This window comes from Podarcis filfolensis (genome assembly GCF_964270895.1).
Source record: "Podarcis filfolensis genome assembly, chromosome: 7".
NCBI lineage: Eukaryota > Metazoa > Chordata > Lepidosauria > Squamata > Lacertidae > Podarcis > Podarcis filfolensis.
This window is the reverse complement of record NC_139603.1, coordinates 32,193,621-32,207,598: the sequence shown is the minus strand read 5'-3', so window position 1 is coordinate 32,207,598 and position 13,978 is coordinate 32,193,621. Positions and strand designations below refer to the sequence as shown.

General features: G+C 38.7%; 1 protein-coding gene across 2 annotated transcripts in view; it reads right to left on the bottom strand.

The window, feature by feature from the left end:
* The window catches only part of RANBP9 (RAN binding protein 9), a 28,578-nt gene that overhangs the window by 4,081 nt on the left and 10,519 nt on the right, over positions 1–13,978 (bottom strand). Inside the window, exons 4-11 of one of the 2 annotated variants that reach the window (XM_083623864.1) lie at positions 13,440–13,607; positions 11,980–12,002; positions 10,329–10,513; positions 8,790–8,902; positions 5,167–5,275; positions 3,433–3,623; positions 2,661–2,808; positions 699–820 (exon numbers count right to left, since the gene is read on the bottom strand). In XM_083623864.1, the coding sequence (XP_083479990.1) occupies positions 699–820; positions 2,661–2,808; positions 3,433–3,623; positions 5,167–5,275; positions 8,790–8,902; positions 10,329–10,513; positions 11,980–12,002; positions 13,440–13,607 (1,059 nt within the window). The remainder of the gene's footprint in view (positions 1–698; positions 821–2,660; positions 2,809–3,432; positions 3,624–5,166; positions 5,276–8,789; positions 8,903–10,328; positions 10,514–11,979; positions 12,003–13,439; positions 13,608–13,978) is intronic. The other variant, XM_083623865.1, reaches the window with a different exon arrangement.

The window sequence follows — 13,978 nt, the reverse complement described above, 5'->3', positions numbered from 1 at the left end:
GATTTGGGGAATGACATCAAAAGCACACTTGCACACTACCTCAATCACGCAGATGCAGACAGCATCCTTGTGTCTCATTGGTCTATGGCACTGGGAAAATGAGTAACATAGCTCATTATGCAGATCAACTTTCCCCAACCTGGTGCCCGCCAGATATTTTAGAGCACAGCTCTCATCATGCCTAATTATTGCCCATGTTGGCTGGGGCTGATGGGAGTTGTAATCTAAAACATCAGGAGGGCTGAGGCAAAGCTGATGTAGTTGTTTCTACTTTACTCATTAGCAGGAAAAGTGTGATGCTGGTGTGAAGACATTCCACACAATAAGAACCACTTAGGAGTTGTGGTGGGCAAAAGGCGTAACGCTGAAGCCATTTCAAGCAGCATCTGTGTGACAATTCCATCTCTTCCAAGATTATGCAAACTCAGAAGATATTTTACAACAACGGGAAGGAAGTGTGAGTCTTTCAAGCCATAGTGAAGCACCGCAGAGTGAAAATAATCCAATGCAAACTAAGTAAATTATAAATGCAGACATTACATATAAAGATTTTCCACTGACTATAGCACTTCAGAGCTATATAAACTGCCTGAAAACAGGTTAGGTATGCCTAAATATCATTTGGAAATAACTGCAAGTAAACAAAAACAAAAAATGGTGATAGTAATATTAAATATGTAAGAAATTTTGCTGCAGACCCATTTCTGTGTCACATTCTTCCATTTCGTGATCATGTTTAGAACTACCGTTAAGGAAGCCATTGGATGATGTCTCTGCAACCCCATTGGAGTAGTGATCTGTTTCCATGTCTACATCATTGCTGAGAAGAGGAAAAATGCATCATTAAGTGTATAAAGAGTTGGAATAGGGGTCTCATTTTTAAATGTGCACCTCACTATGTCCCACAATGCAACTGGGGAAGAATAAAAACCTATTTTACCACACATCTGCATCTAACCTAAGGATAAAAAATAAAATAATCACTTGACTGATGGGGTGACAGAGCTCTTCCTTGGATAGTCTAGTTCTCTGTGTGAGCTTGTGCATCCAAAAGTGTTGTAAGAAACATTACTATTGGAATATGAGAAAGTTGAATTTCATGATGAATTCATTATGAAGAATCCTTAATAAGGGGTGGATCAAAGGGTATAAAAGCAAGCCCACCTCAAGCAGGTTGCTCCCATAAGCCTGAGCTGACTGGCACTGCCATCTTAATTATGCTGCCCCTGACAGAAGCACGTGGGTGGCATGGCAGTGGGTGGTATGTATGTAGGTGTACTATTCAGAGAGCTGAGAAAGCAAGCTAAGCAATCATGGGCCTCACAGAAACACATGATGGAGGCAGTCCAGTGGTGGTGAAGCCTGCAGGGACCGTGGCACTTGTTGCCCAAATATGCCATATTCTGGCACCAGGCCTGTCTAAAAGCCAGAACATGAACTCCTAAAAAGTTAAGTGTGGGCTGTGAATCTCCAAAGTCACCACTTTTGATTTATTCTGCAACAGTTCTTGTAATAGCACAATACATAACTACAGGAAACAGGACCAGCTTTCCCTGTTGCTCCTGACCACTTAACCTATGCAGCTGATTTTCTTAGCCTATCAGAAATTGGTGCACCAAGTAAAATATAAGCCCCATTACATCCAGTATATTCCCAGCTCTGGTCATATTCACAATTTTGTGGATTTCTCTGCAGACAACCACACAAAAGACGTACATATTTTGGGAGCCATGCTAAAAGCATGACCCTCCACCACATCAACATAGATAGGACCTAAATAGGATAATGCATCAGCAGGGCTAGAGTTTGTCATTTATCCATATTGGTACCAGGCAGGCAAGTTTTAAAATATAGAAATGCTAAATAGACATGTGAAAAATATTTTATTTGTGGCTTGTGTGTGTTTAATTTTTTAAAAATAGACATGTATGGGATTCTCCAGTTTCTCTCCTCTCAGACAGAGTATCTGAAATATATCCACATGACAGGTGGTATGTAGATTCCTCTAAACTTTCTCTTTGTACAGGGGGTTAAGAGAGGGAAAGGGATTTCACAGAGAAGTGTGCTGTACAGCAGTTTCAAGAATGGTGGCTGCCTACAGTTGATATGAGACTGGGGAGAAAAGTCCCTGAATAGTAAGTGGTTGACGTGGGGAAAGTAGTGATTGATTAGTGCATACCCCATACTAAAAGCAGAGAGAAAAATATTTGAAGTCCACCCACTAGGGTGATATGGAGGCACTGAAGCGTGTAATAATAGCCTATACAGGTAACTCACAACTTGCACTTATCTTACTTATGTGATCACAACTTTGCATGGGTGAGGAAAACAACCCACTCTCCAATTTACTTACTCCCCTGCATCTATGCAAAGCTGTGATCGTGGGACCCAGCTTTGGGAAGGTGGTGCAAGGGCTCTGGCAGCATCCCCAAACCCCTGTGCTGCCTTCCCAAAGCTGGACAAGCAACCCTCCACCTTGCAGTGAAGCCCAGTTCTGGGGGATCCTGGCTTTATGCAATTTCGCTTATATGCGTGATGGCTAGGAACGCAGCCGCCACATAAGATGCGAGTTACCGGTCCTAGAAAATCAGTACAATACATAAATCACGAACAGTGGTGGGTGAAGAACAGTGGTATCAGGTTGGAATGAGTGTACTTACCTGGAGTAGCTGTTAACTTGCTGTGACCGTGTTACATTTATATTATTGAGCTCTGGTACATTCAAACTGGTGGACTGATGTTTACTGTGACAGTAAGACTGATATGCTTTGTTTGATATCACTCCATTACTGCAACTACTTTCAAAACCTAAAACCCAAAAAGCAAAAATTCTTTTTAAAAATAATCTAGTGTTTGAATTTACAAACGTGTGCTTATTTTGAATATTCATAATTCCATACAACATGGGTTTTGCATAGAGGGCAGGCTAACCTCAAAACAATATGGTTTCTGTCTTTTGGCACCTGAAAGGACTCTCCTCCCATAATCTCTCCTCCCTCCCCAGCAGTAGTATGAACAAGCTGTCCATTATTTGATCTACTGTGGTCTAGATAGCATGGGATGCAGCAAGAGAAACCACTCCTTCTGCCTGCGAGACAACTGTAATGAGGTTTAAACTTTTGGAAGAATCTCTTTGCTTGATCCTTATTTGCTTCTTAAATAACATTATGACAGTGGCAATAGCTGCAGTGATTAATTGAAAGAGAGGCCCACTTGTCCATACACTATGGGACATGTCTGTCTCTATTGTTATAAATAAGACAGGTGCAGAAGAAAAGTTGTTAGTGCCAGCAAGGAGCTGAGTGGCAACACTGCGGGACACCAGCCACAACACAAAGCATTTCACATGCTAATAGACAGATGGATGAAAAACTGAAGATCCAGAAGTGAAACACCTCTGTATAACACCAGCTTCTGCCAGCTCAAACTCACCAGAACAGTGTGTGCTACTTCCTTTGCCTGTTGCTAGACTGTGAATATTCATTCCATGGCTGGGGCTCATACTAGGACTACTAAACGATCGAGGACTAACAGGATAGCTATCTTGAGATTTTGGACTGTGACCTCCTAGACATCGTACTTCACTGTCTGTACCATTGACCATTTCTATGAATTGCCGTACCCTAGGAAACACGAGAGAAGAGTTAGTTTATGAAGCCAATATAATTTCAACAATCTAACTGCTCTCAGTATTATTAATGATTTGCATTATAGTAGTTTGGTTGCTGTTTAATACAAATGAAGTTCAGTGAAACATATAATCATTACTGCAGAATGAGAGCATCTACTTCTTCCCCCTCCTTTCCACAGCTGTAACAGTAACTGCCACTTGGAAAGCATTCAAAAATAGAAGATTGGGGAATAAATGAAGGAGCTTTGCGGCAGAGGAAGGGCCTTTTCTCAATTCCTGACTGCAGCTGCTTCCTCAAGCCCCATAAGCTTTACAGCAGGTTTTTAATTCTTCCTTTTTAAGTGGATTACATGGCCAGTAGTGGATATTCACACACCTTAGTGTACAAGAAAAAGACTACTCTAGTGTTGAAGGAGAAGCGGTGAATTGTATTGCTCATCCCCAGTAATAGGGGCACTATTTTTAATTCTTAAAGTGCCACATGACAGCACTTCACCATATTTTAAAAATCTGGTCCAGGTATTTCAAATTAGCACAGACCTATTTATGTACTTCATTCTCAGATGGGGTGGGGTGGGGAGGGGCATTTGCTCCCTCTCTCTTTTCCTGGTTAGAAGCTGAAATTATAGAAGGAAAAAAGAAGTAGATTTCTGTGACATTGTTGGGCAACAGGCATACAGAGTTGTCCAAGACAGGGATGTGTGAAGGGTTATTAGCAGTTTCACAGAAACCAGGTACAGTGGTACCTCAGGTAATAACAGTCCTGCTTACGAACACTTCGGGTTACGAACTCTACAACCCGGAAGTAGGTGTTCCAGGTTGCAAACTTTGCCCCGGGATACAAACGCAATCCGCTTCCGGGGCTGCAGGAGGCCTATGTAGGGAATGTGCGCCTCGGGTTAAGATCGCTTCAGGTTAAGAACGGACTTCCAGAACGAATTAAATTCGTAACCCGAGGTACCACTGTATAATCTAGTATTAACTTCACATGCCAAAAGTTCTGCTACAGAACTTTCAGGATTATAACTGTGCTCTTAAAAAAATTAAATTAAATTAAATTAAGAGGTTCTCAAGACTGAGGAATAAAAGTTAATACTCAAATAACTTTTTGAAATTCACTGCACTAACATAACCAACAAGATCAATCACTACTGTGGAAGCTTGAAAGTCGTAAGGGTGTTCACATAAACTCCCAATGATTAGACAGCAATTTACAGTACTAACAATTTACCGTATTTTTCGCCCTACAAGACGCATTTTCCCCCTCCAAAAATGAAGGGGAAATGTGTGTGCGTCATATGGGGCGAATGCAGGCTTTCGCTGAAACTTGGAGAGCGAGAGGGGTCGGTGCGCACTGACCCCCCTCTCTCTCCAGGCTTTAGGAAGCTATCTGTAAGCCTGGGGAGCCTGCGGGAGTTCCCGTGGCTGGGGGGGGGGGAATAATTTTTTTTCTTTATTTCCCCCCCAAAAAACTAGTTGCGTCCTATGGGCCGTTGAGTCCTATAGGGCGAAAAATACGGTACTTTAAGACTTACTTCAAAGCAAATAAGAGATTAGGATTTCTTTCTAATAAACTTGGATACAATTGTTGTGTTGTTTCAATGGCTTCTCCCATTCTTCCTGCTAAAACCAGTTTCTGAATTCCTGTGGAGAAAAAGAAGAAACAGATTAAGAACTGTACATTTCCCCTCTGCTTTAGCAAGCTCTTTCAATGCAACCCACATTGTCTAATGCAGCAGGTCTCTTTGAAGGCAACGCTTCCACCAAACATCAGCTGAATGATGCTGGGAGAGTACCTTCAAAAGAGACCAATGTAACCATCCATAAGCTAGGCTGTGGTTATGGAGATCACCCGACCGTGGTCTATCATCTGATGCCACTATTACATTAGGTGATTGACAGATGTGTGTAGTCCTACTCACCTGTCAAATTTGGCCAGCAGAGGAAACCCTGCACCCCTGATATAGTTCCACACCCTTGATGTAGTTAAACACTTCTTCTTAAAAGTCCTCAACTTTCACCAGATTTTGCTAGACTGGTTTGCAACAAATACTTTACATCAACTGTGAACTGCCCTGAGACCTCCAGGTTTAGGGAGGTATATAAATTGAATCAATCAAATCAAATCAACTACAAAATTGCATCTTTCTTACACACCCAATTAGTACTTAAAACTTGCAAATCCTGCCTTTGAAAGGAGGAGACCTACAAAATAGCTTACAGATTTCAAAGAACAAATTAAATAAATAAATAAATAAATAAAACCATAATAAAAAAAGCAACAGCAACAATAACAAGCAGAAGCAGCCAGGCAAAGAATCCCTTCAGAAACTCTGACAACTGCACCATAGCATATCAAGAGAAATATTCTGTTACACCAATTATAAGGCAAAACTCTAATTTAAGGTAAAGATTAGTTAAATAGCATGACTGAAAGTTATTAAGAGCAATCCCCAAGCATGTTTTTGCAGAAATAAGTCCCTTTAAGTTCAACAGTTATGGACCACTGGAATTAAATTCACGGCATGTAATGCCTTAAGAGAGAATATTATGAAAATGATGTACAGGTGGTACATGACCCCAGTCAAGCTTGCAAAAATTTATCATTTGCCCGATAATAAATGTTGGAAATGTAAAGAAACTGAAGGTACATTTTTTCACCTTTGGTGGACATGCCCTAGGATTAAGGCCTTCTGGGAGATGATTTACAATGAAATGAAAAAGATATTTAAGTATACCTTTCTGAAGAAACCGGAGGCTTTACTCCTGGGCATGGTAGACCAATCGGTGTTAAAGAAGGATAGGACTTTCTTTATGTACGCCACAGCAGCAGCAAGAATACTTATTGCAAAGCATTGGAAGACACAAGATCTACCCACCCTGGAAGAATGGCAGATGCAAGTAATGGACTACATGGAAATGGCAGAAATGACCAGCAGAATACGAGACCAAGGAGAAGAGCGGATGGGGGAGGATTGGATGAAGTTTAAAATCTATTTACAAAAACACTGTAAAATTTTTGAATGTTGATGACATTGAAATGAAATGAGGGGGTTTCAGTAAGCAAGGATTGGGGAAGTATAATATGTGAGGGAAATTATATAAGGACAAAACTAACAGAATTAATTTGCTGATCAACTTCGAAGTGGAATACAAGAAAGGGAGGCGGGTGGAAGTCAAGAAAATAAGGTGATGAATGATAAGAATTTGAAAAGAGGTCTTTTTCCTTTTCTTTTTTCTTTTTTTTTCTTCTTTTTTCTCTTTTTTTTGTTAATCTTTTTAATATGTATTGTTCTTCTTTGTATGGTTTTTTTTCCTTTTTCTTGTAAAACGTAATAAAACATCATTTAAAAAAAAAAAAAGTCCCTTTAAGTTCAATAATCAGTTAATTTCATGTATGTATTAACTATTGCTTTAAATGATTAAAACGCAATCCTATACTCAGAAGCACATCTCATTCATTAAGTTTAATAGGGTTTACTCTCAAGTAAGTTAGTTTAGGACTGTTGCCTAAATCACTAAAACCCAAAAGTAATTGGTAGGGCAAAGACTAATAGGAATGTAAGAGAAAATATTATTGATGATCTCTCAACTGTGGAATAGCTTTTGCTGGCTAAACTGTCAAGTTATACATCTGTCGATACAATAATCCTGCAATTTACGTGCATTTAACTTGTGTACATTCAGCTTCACATGCTTGGCAAAGAAATAAAAACAACTAAAAAGGGGGCAGAAGTCGGGGGGGGGATGGGACACTTCGGCAATCCCACCTGCCATTGCATCCAATGTGCTTTGACTATATGTGATTTTGGCTTTAAGTGTAATCCCTGGAATGTAACCCCAGCATATATTGAGGGTTTACTGTATTGTAAAAATGCACTCATACCAAGTGCATTAATATGTGGGGAAACCCAGCCAAATGGACGGGGCACAAATTAATAATAATAATAATAATAATAATAATAATAATAATAACAACAACAACAACAACAACTATATGAATTAATTTTAATCATGGTTTTATCAGGTGGCGGCCCTGCTAATTATATTTAGATAACCTTTTCTCTTTGTATCATCTATGGAACACAGTGACCACTAACTGCTGATTATTCTGTAAATCTGAATAAGGAGCACTAAGGAAAAATTTTATCTGAACATTTAAATTACAGTATTTTTCATAACATCTAAGTTGGTACGTTGGAAACGAACGAAAAGGGGGGGGGAGCCTCTCTTATTACTGTACTTTGCTTTATTATATTATTTGGCAAACCCCCCCCCCCCCGAAGAAAAATTTACATTAACAGGCGAGATTGGAAAGTTTTGTATTTGTTAATATAATATGGCTCTAAATATATAAACTGTGTGGAAATAATAATACTATATAATTAGGGCTTTTGATCTTTGATTTGATTGGAAGAGGATAAAAGATTCTCCAATGTGTGGACATCAGACAGAAGCAGAATCTCATTAACCGCTGGAGAGATATTAAAAAACCTTGGACAGTTTCCTGGAATCTATGTGGGAGCTGTGTCGCACTTTTAATTTGGAAATCCGCCATGATTGGAAGTCAAGACCGGGCTGCAGAATTACAAATCGTCATAGGGGGAGGTGAGCCTCTAATATGTCATTATATTTGTGTTTCCAGTTTGATTTGGTAAATTTCCCCTGGAAAGGCTAATGTTTGATGCAACCAGTCTGGGAAAAGCAGACACTTAGATTTGATTTTATCGGAACTGAGTGAAGATGGTAGCTGCCAGCAGCGAAAAGACTTTCGGATTGATTCGGCAGAAACACCAGCGTGTGAGATGCAATGAACTTATAGAGGGGAATCATGGACATAAAATGCACACAAAAACACATCATTGTTTTAACTCGCTTGTGGGAACAACTCAGAGGCTGTGAAAGAATGAAGGTCAACAACAAAAAGAATTAGAGGAACCATCGGAAATTACTATGAAAAGCAGTAGAAGTATGAGATGATCAGAACCCTCTGAACGTGAAGCATGGGAAGTCCTATTAAAAATTTATAATTTGGCAAAATATTCAGACTATTTGATATGTATAATTTGGAATATTTAATGTGATTTGATTGGATTGTTAAAAGTGGAAAATTCAATAAAAATGAATTTTAAAAAACTACAGTATTTTTCAGACTTACTTTGTCTATTTTTAATGGAAGCCAATTCTTCTAGTACAGTCTGATCAGTAGATCTAGCAAAGGCCTCTGCTGTTGCACAGTACCCATGATGTACCAAATAAGATGAAACCATCCTGTAAAAAGTGAACATATGCAAGTAAATACATAGCCTGGAGGCAACTTTTCAAACAAAGAACTCAAAATCCTTGAGAAGTGGTTTTGGTAAATTTACATTATGAAATATCCTGGGATAATATTCTAATATTCACTTTTAGCACTACAAATTAATTTAAACAAGCAACATCCTTGCAGAGTTACCACTTTTTCATGTTTTCAAATGAAACATGTATGCTTATGTATATTTTAAGTACGCAGCAACATTTATTTGGCTGCTTGTTACTAGGATACTGAAGATACAAAACATGAGAGTGGCCAAGGTAACAACCCTGAGACCCCCTGCTCTTACTTCCTATTCAAGACAATGGAGCTAGTCTAGAAGAGTTAAGTGATTTAATGCTGCTGCTAAATCAAATATTTAATTTAGGCATACAAAGCAGCACTGAGCATAGGAAATTTCTTAAGCTCTGAAACCTAAGGCAGTTCTGGATATTAACACAGAAGAGGAGCAATCAGCAGTTCTCTGGAGGGGCAAACAAGCTGCACATAAGGTTGCTGGTGCAAACTTTAACATCTTCAGCTGCAAGGTAGAAATAGACTGATAAATGGCATGTTAATTTTGTGTTTACAGAACGGAGAGCATGTGCAGTATCATTCCTCCCTTCCTCATCCAAAGCAGAAACAGAGTAAAAACTGGAGCACCATGTCCATACAAAATGGAGGGTAAATAAATATATCAATCAATTAATTATATGCACATGGCCAATTTTCAGAAGCTACTCAAGAGACAAAAATCAACAGTATTTGAAGTTTGTACGGTGGCACCATTACTACTATAGCAAAAAGAGATATTGTCAGGTGCTTTTGTTGTTTAACTGGCAAAATCTAGTATAAACTGATAGCACTGAATCAGAAATTAATGTGCATGTCATCATTCTATCATTATTGTCAGATACTGGTGTGACACAAAGTGTGCAAGTCTTTTAATTGTTTTATATATAGGAAGCAGACCTAGAATCATTGATTGACAAAAGGTAACAGCTACTTCTCATATTACTTAATCCAAATTTACACATATTGAAGGAGACTGTCATGACACAGATTTTTAAAAATCAAGATGCATGGGATGATTTTTGCATTGCTGAAGTTTGAGAGAAAAAGCTATTGCAGTTACCAGTAGGCATTGCTTTCACATCCATGTACCTCTCTCTAGCCCCCTTCACTACACAAGAAGAAACATTATTCTACATGGAGATAATGTCACCAGACAAATACAAATGACACAGTGTAACAGGTGTTGCACACTTACCTCCACTGACATAAAAGTATGCAACGACATATATGCAGACTAGGATTTCTAAGACTGAAGAGACTAATCAAATCTCTTCAATTTGAACAGAAATTTAGGTTAGGAAGGACTTATTATAATCTTCAAATGCTTACTTTTGAATCATAGTCTGCCATTCTCCTTCCCGATCTCCTATAGGAAATCGGTCAATCTGAGCTTGAATTTTGGTTCTCCATTCTCGCATATAGTCTTCAATATCAAACACAAATGGATGCTGTCCAAAATTCGCATCCACCACTTCTCCTGGTGTTTGAAGACCAACCGTAGGATACAGGTTTGGCTGCAAGAGATAATTGCAATACATACTTTAATCTCTCAAAATCCAAATGTACTTTAAACTGGCATGAAAGCAAATTACTGGATATACAGAGCAACAAAATGACTGCAAGTGCCACCAGCAGAAAACAAAACTGAATCACACTTGCCCACCCATGCTCTAAGGCAGTGGTTCTCACCCACTGGTGTGGCAGAAGAGGATGGCAAGTGTGGCAGGAAGAATCAAGGGAAATCTAAGAAATATTTAAACATTTCAATGTAGTGTAGTATAGTATAGTATTAGTAGAGAAGTAATTTTATATACACACAACCAGAAGCAGTATTCACGTCTCTCTTCAAGAGCCTATTCTTCTACATCTCCACAACATATTATTGTGAACAGGGATTTTCAACTGACAAATATGAAAAATCAGAAAAGAGAAAGGTTTCTTTGTGTTGTTGAGGAGACGAGAGTTTGACTCAAATTAGACCGAATATAAATGAGATTACCGCAAAAGCAAGCTCACACCTCTCACTGAGTTTGAATATATACTTAAGGTATGTATGTAAGAGGCTCATTTATAATTATATTTTGGGAATGATTAATGTTCGTACATAGCTGCATTGTTTTATACATTCTGAATGTCCCATGATCATATTAAAAAGCAGTTGTGTTCTATGTTATAAATCAAGCACTGCTAGGAGTTGTTTCTTTTTGTTTTCCAATGTATTTCTTATCAATAAAAGAATTGGTGTAGCATGAGCAAATTTTTATTCTGAAAGTGTGGCCTAGAGAAAAAGTTTGAGAACCACTGCTCGCTCTAGGGTTTCAACAGATGTCTTTCCAGAGCCAGTGTGGTGTAGTGGTTAAGAGCGGTAGATTCGTAATCTGGGGAACTGGGTTCGCGTCTCCGCTCCTCCACATGCAGCTGCTGGGTGACCTTGGGCCAGTCACACTTCTTTGAAGTCTCTCAGCCCCACTCACCTCACAGAGTGTTTGTTGTGGGGGAGGAAGGAAAAGGAGAATGTTAACCACTTTGAGACTCCTTCGGGTAGTGATAAAGCGGGATATCAAATCCAAACTTCTCCTCCTCCTCTTCTTCTTCTGCTGCTGCCAGAGATTATATCAGGGACCTTTTGCATGCAAAGGATGAGCTCTACTACTAACTTATATCCCCATACTTGTGACTCCTACTATGTAATCTAAATATTTGCTGAAGCATCAAAAGTCATAAATGCTAACACAAGGTACTAACACACCAAATGGAAGGCAATGTTTATAGCATTTTGCCAATATTCTTGTGAAAATTGGAAGTTTCATAAAAACCTCCAATAAAAATGAGAAACATTTGTTCCATTTGCAAATTGTTGTTTTGCTACCATGGTTGTCATTTTAAAATACAAAAAAAAGGAAAAACACATATTATACAAGTAGGAAAATGTGTATTTTACATAGGAATGCTTTTGAATTTTTTAGTATGTTTATCTTACCGGCAAATCCGTGAAAGCAATACCTGTAATCAAGAGACATAAATTAAGATTTGTGCTGCCACAGTCACGTAGAAAAATGTATTTTAATCATACAACATACTCAGTGCTCATATAATTTAAGTTGAGCAGCTTAGATCTCAAGAGGACAGGAAATATTACTGGTTAGTTATTCTCATTTTTTAGAATTTACTTAGGTGTACTCTTATGCTGTTAAGAAGCAGGCAGAGTATTTTGTGTACCTATGATAATGCAACATAAAAAGGCAATAAAAACAGGGATGCAGAGTTGGCAAGGGGGTTATCAACTCCTGTTTTACCAGGTAAACCATAGTTTACACAGTTTACAGGAAAACGTGTTAAGAAACCTGTATTGCCAAGGAATGAACTAACGTGTTAACTTTTAGCATCTGTTTTAGGGAGATGGCGACAGTATGTAGCTTATTTGAGAATTTGTTTTTTACTTTAAAATAACCAGCCCATGGGTTAGAGAAAGATTTCACCTCCACGAGCAGAAGGGATTCTTCTACCCACAAAATGCTTTTGACTCAGGGGAAACACATTGACTTTTGCCAATTTCCCCATCAGCCTCCAGCATAAACTCCCACACTGCTCCACAGAGTATTCCAACCCTCTGGAGCAGACTTCCTGAAGGAGCACAGTGCTGCAAGGGGAAAGGCAAACTGGCAAAAGTTACCTCTCTAACTTCTGCCACAGCAGAAGTGAAGCCTAGATCCAAACAACTGCAAAGCTATTACAGTGGTACCTCTAGTTGCGAACATGATCCGTTCCGGGGTGCCGTTTGCACCCTGCAAAGTCCGCAACTAGAGTAGCACTTCTGCGCAGAGCGCGATAGAGCACTTCTGCACATGTGCAAAGCGCACAGAATGCTTTTGCGCATGCACATGCAGGAAAACCCAGAAGTATACACTTCTGGATTAGCCGCATTAGCAAGCCAGAAAGGCGCAACATGAACCTAACACAACACAAGGTATGACTGTACCAGATTACCAATATTTTTACAGTTTTCATTAATTTTGTTCTATGTTTTGCTGATAACAACCGTAAGAACTGTGCAAAATGAATTTTGGCTTGGGGAGCAACAGAATAGAAAGAAAATATGATCCAAATTATTGAGATATAGAAAGTCATACGGTAAGTTGCCTCTAGGCGGAATGTTTATTTTAAATTTGATTTTTTTCCAGTTTTGAAGAGAGCAATTTTGTATATTAACTTTTGCAAAATTGGAGCTCTTTTGAAACCTCAAAGAGCTACGGACAAGAGCCCTGACAAGTGTCCTCCTAGAACTGAGGAAACAGTATTTGAACTTTCTTTAACGTTTTCTTTCTGTGCTGAGCTCCAACAACAAAGTAATATTTAACATCTTAGATTTGGAAAGAGTGCTATCACCATTTCATTAGGTATTTTGATATACATTTAATTATCAGTGACTCTTCTTCATACCCAAACTATGTCCATTCTTTGTGTAGAAACAGGTATTGTTGATAAGGTTTACACAGCAGCCGATGACATCACCAGTTGTAAATGTTGGACCGTAGGGTTGTCCAGTTCCAGAGGAACAAAATGAATGTCCATCATCTCCATGGTACCCATATGAATGTTTATCCCAACCTTAAAACAAAACATGTAGCATTTAGCTTTGTAGCACATCAGATGGTGCATCTGAAAATAAACACAACTGAATTCAAAAAGGTTAAGCCATAGGCATATGCCTAAAATAAGCATAAGGCTATGCATAAACTGGAAACACAGTTTAACCTCAGGGCTGGGGGGCAAGCACAGGAGAAGAGTATTGGAATGCTGGAAGGAAATTCAGATATAATGCAATATTTATCTTCTTATCAAGCTAAAACTTACTTTACTACTTTAAGAACATGAAATATATGGGTATGTGACTTGGAACATAAAACTGTACTTCAGCATATTTATGAAATTTTAGAGTATAAATGCTTTGCTGTATTAGAAGAACTACAAAGTAGCAT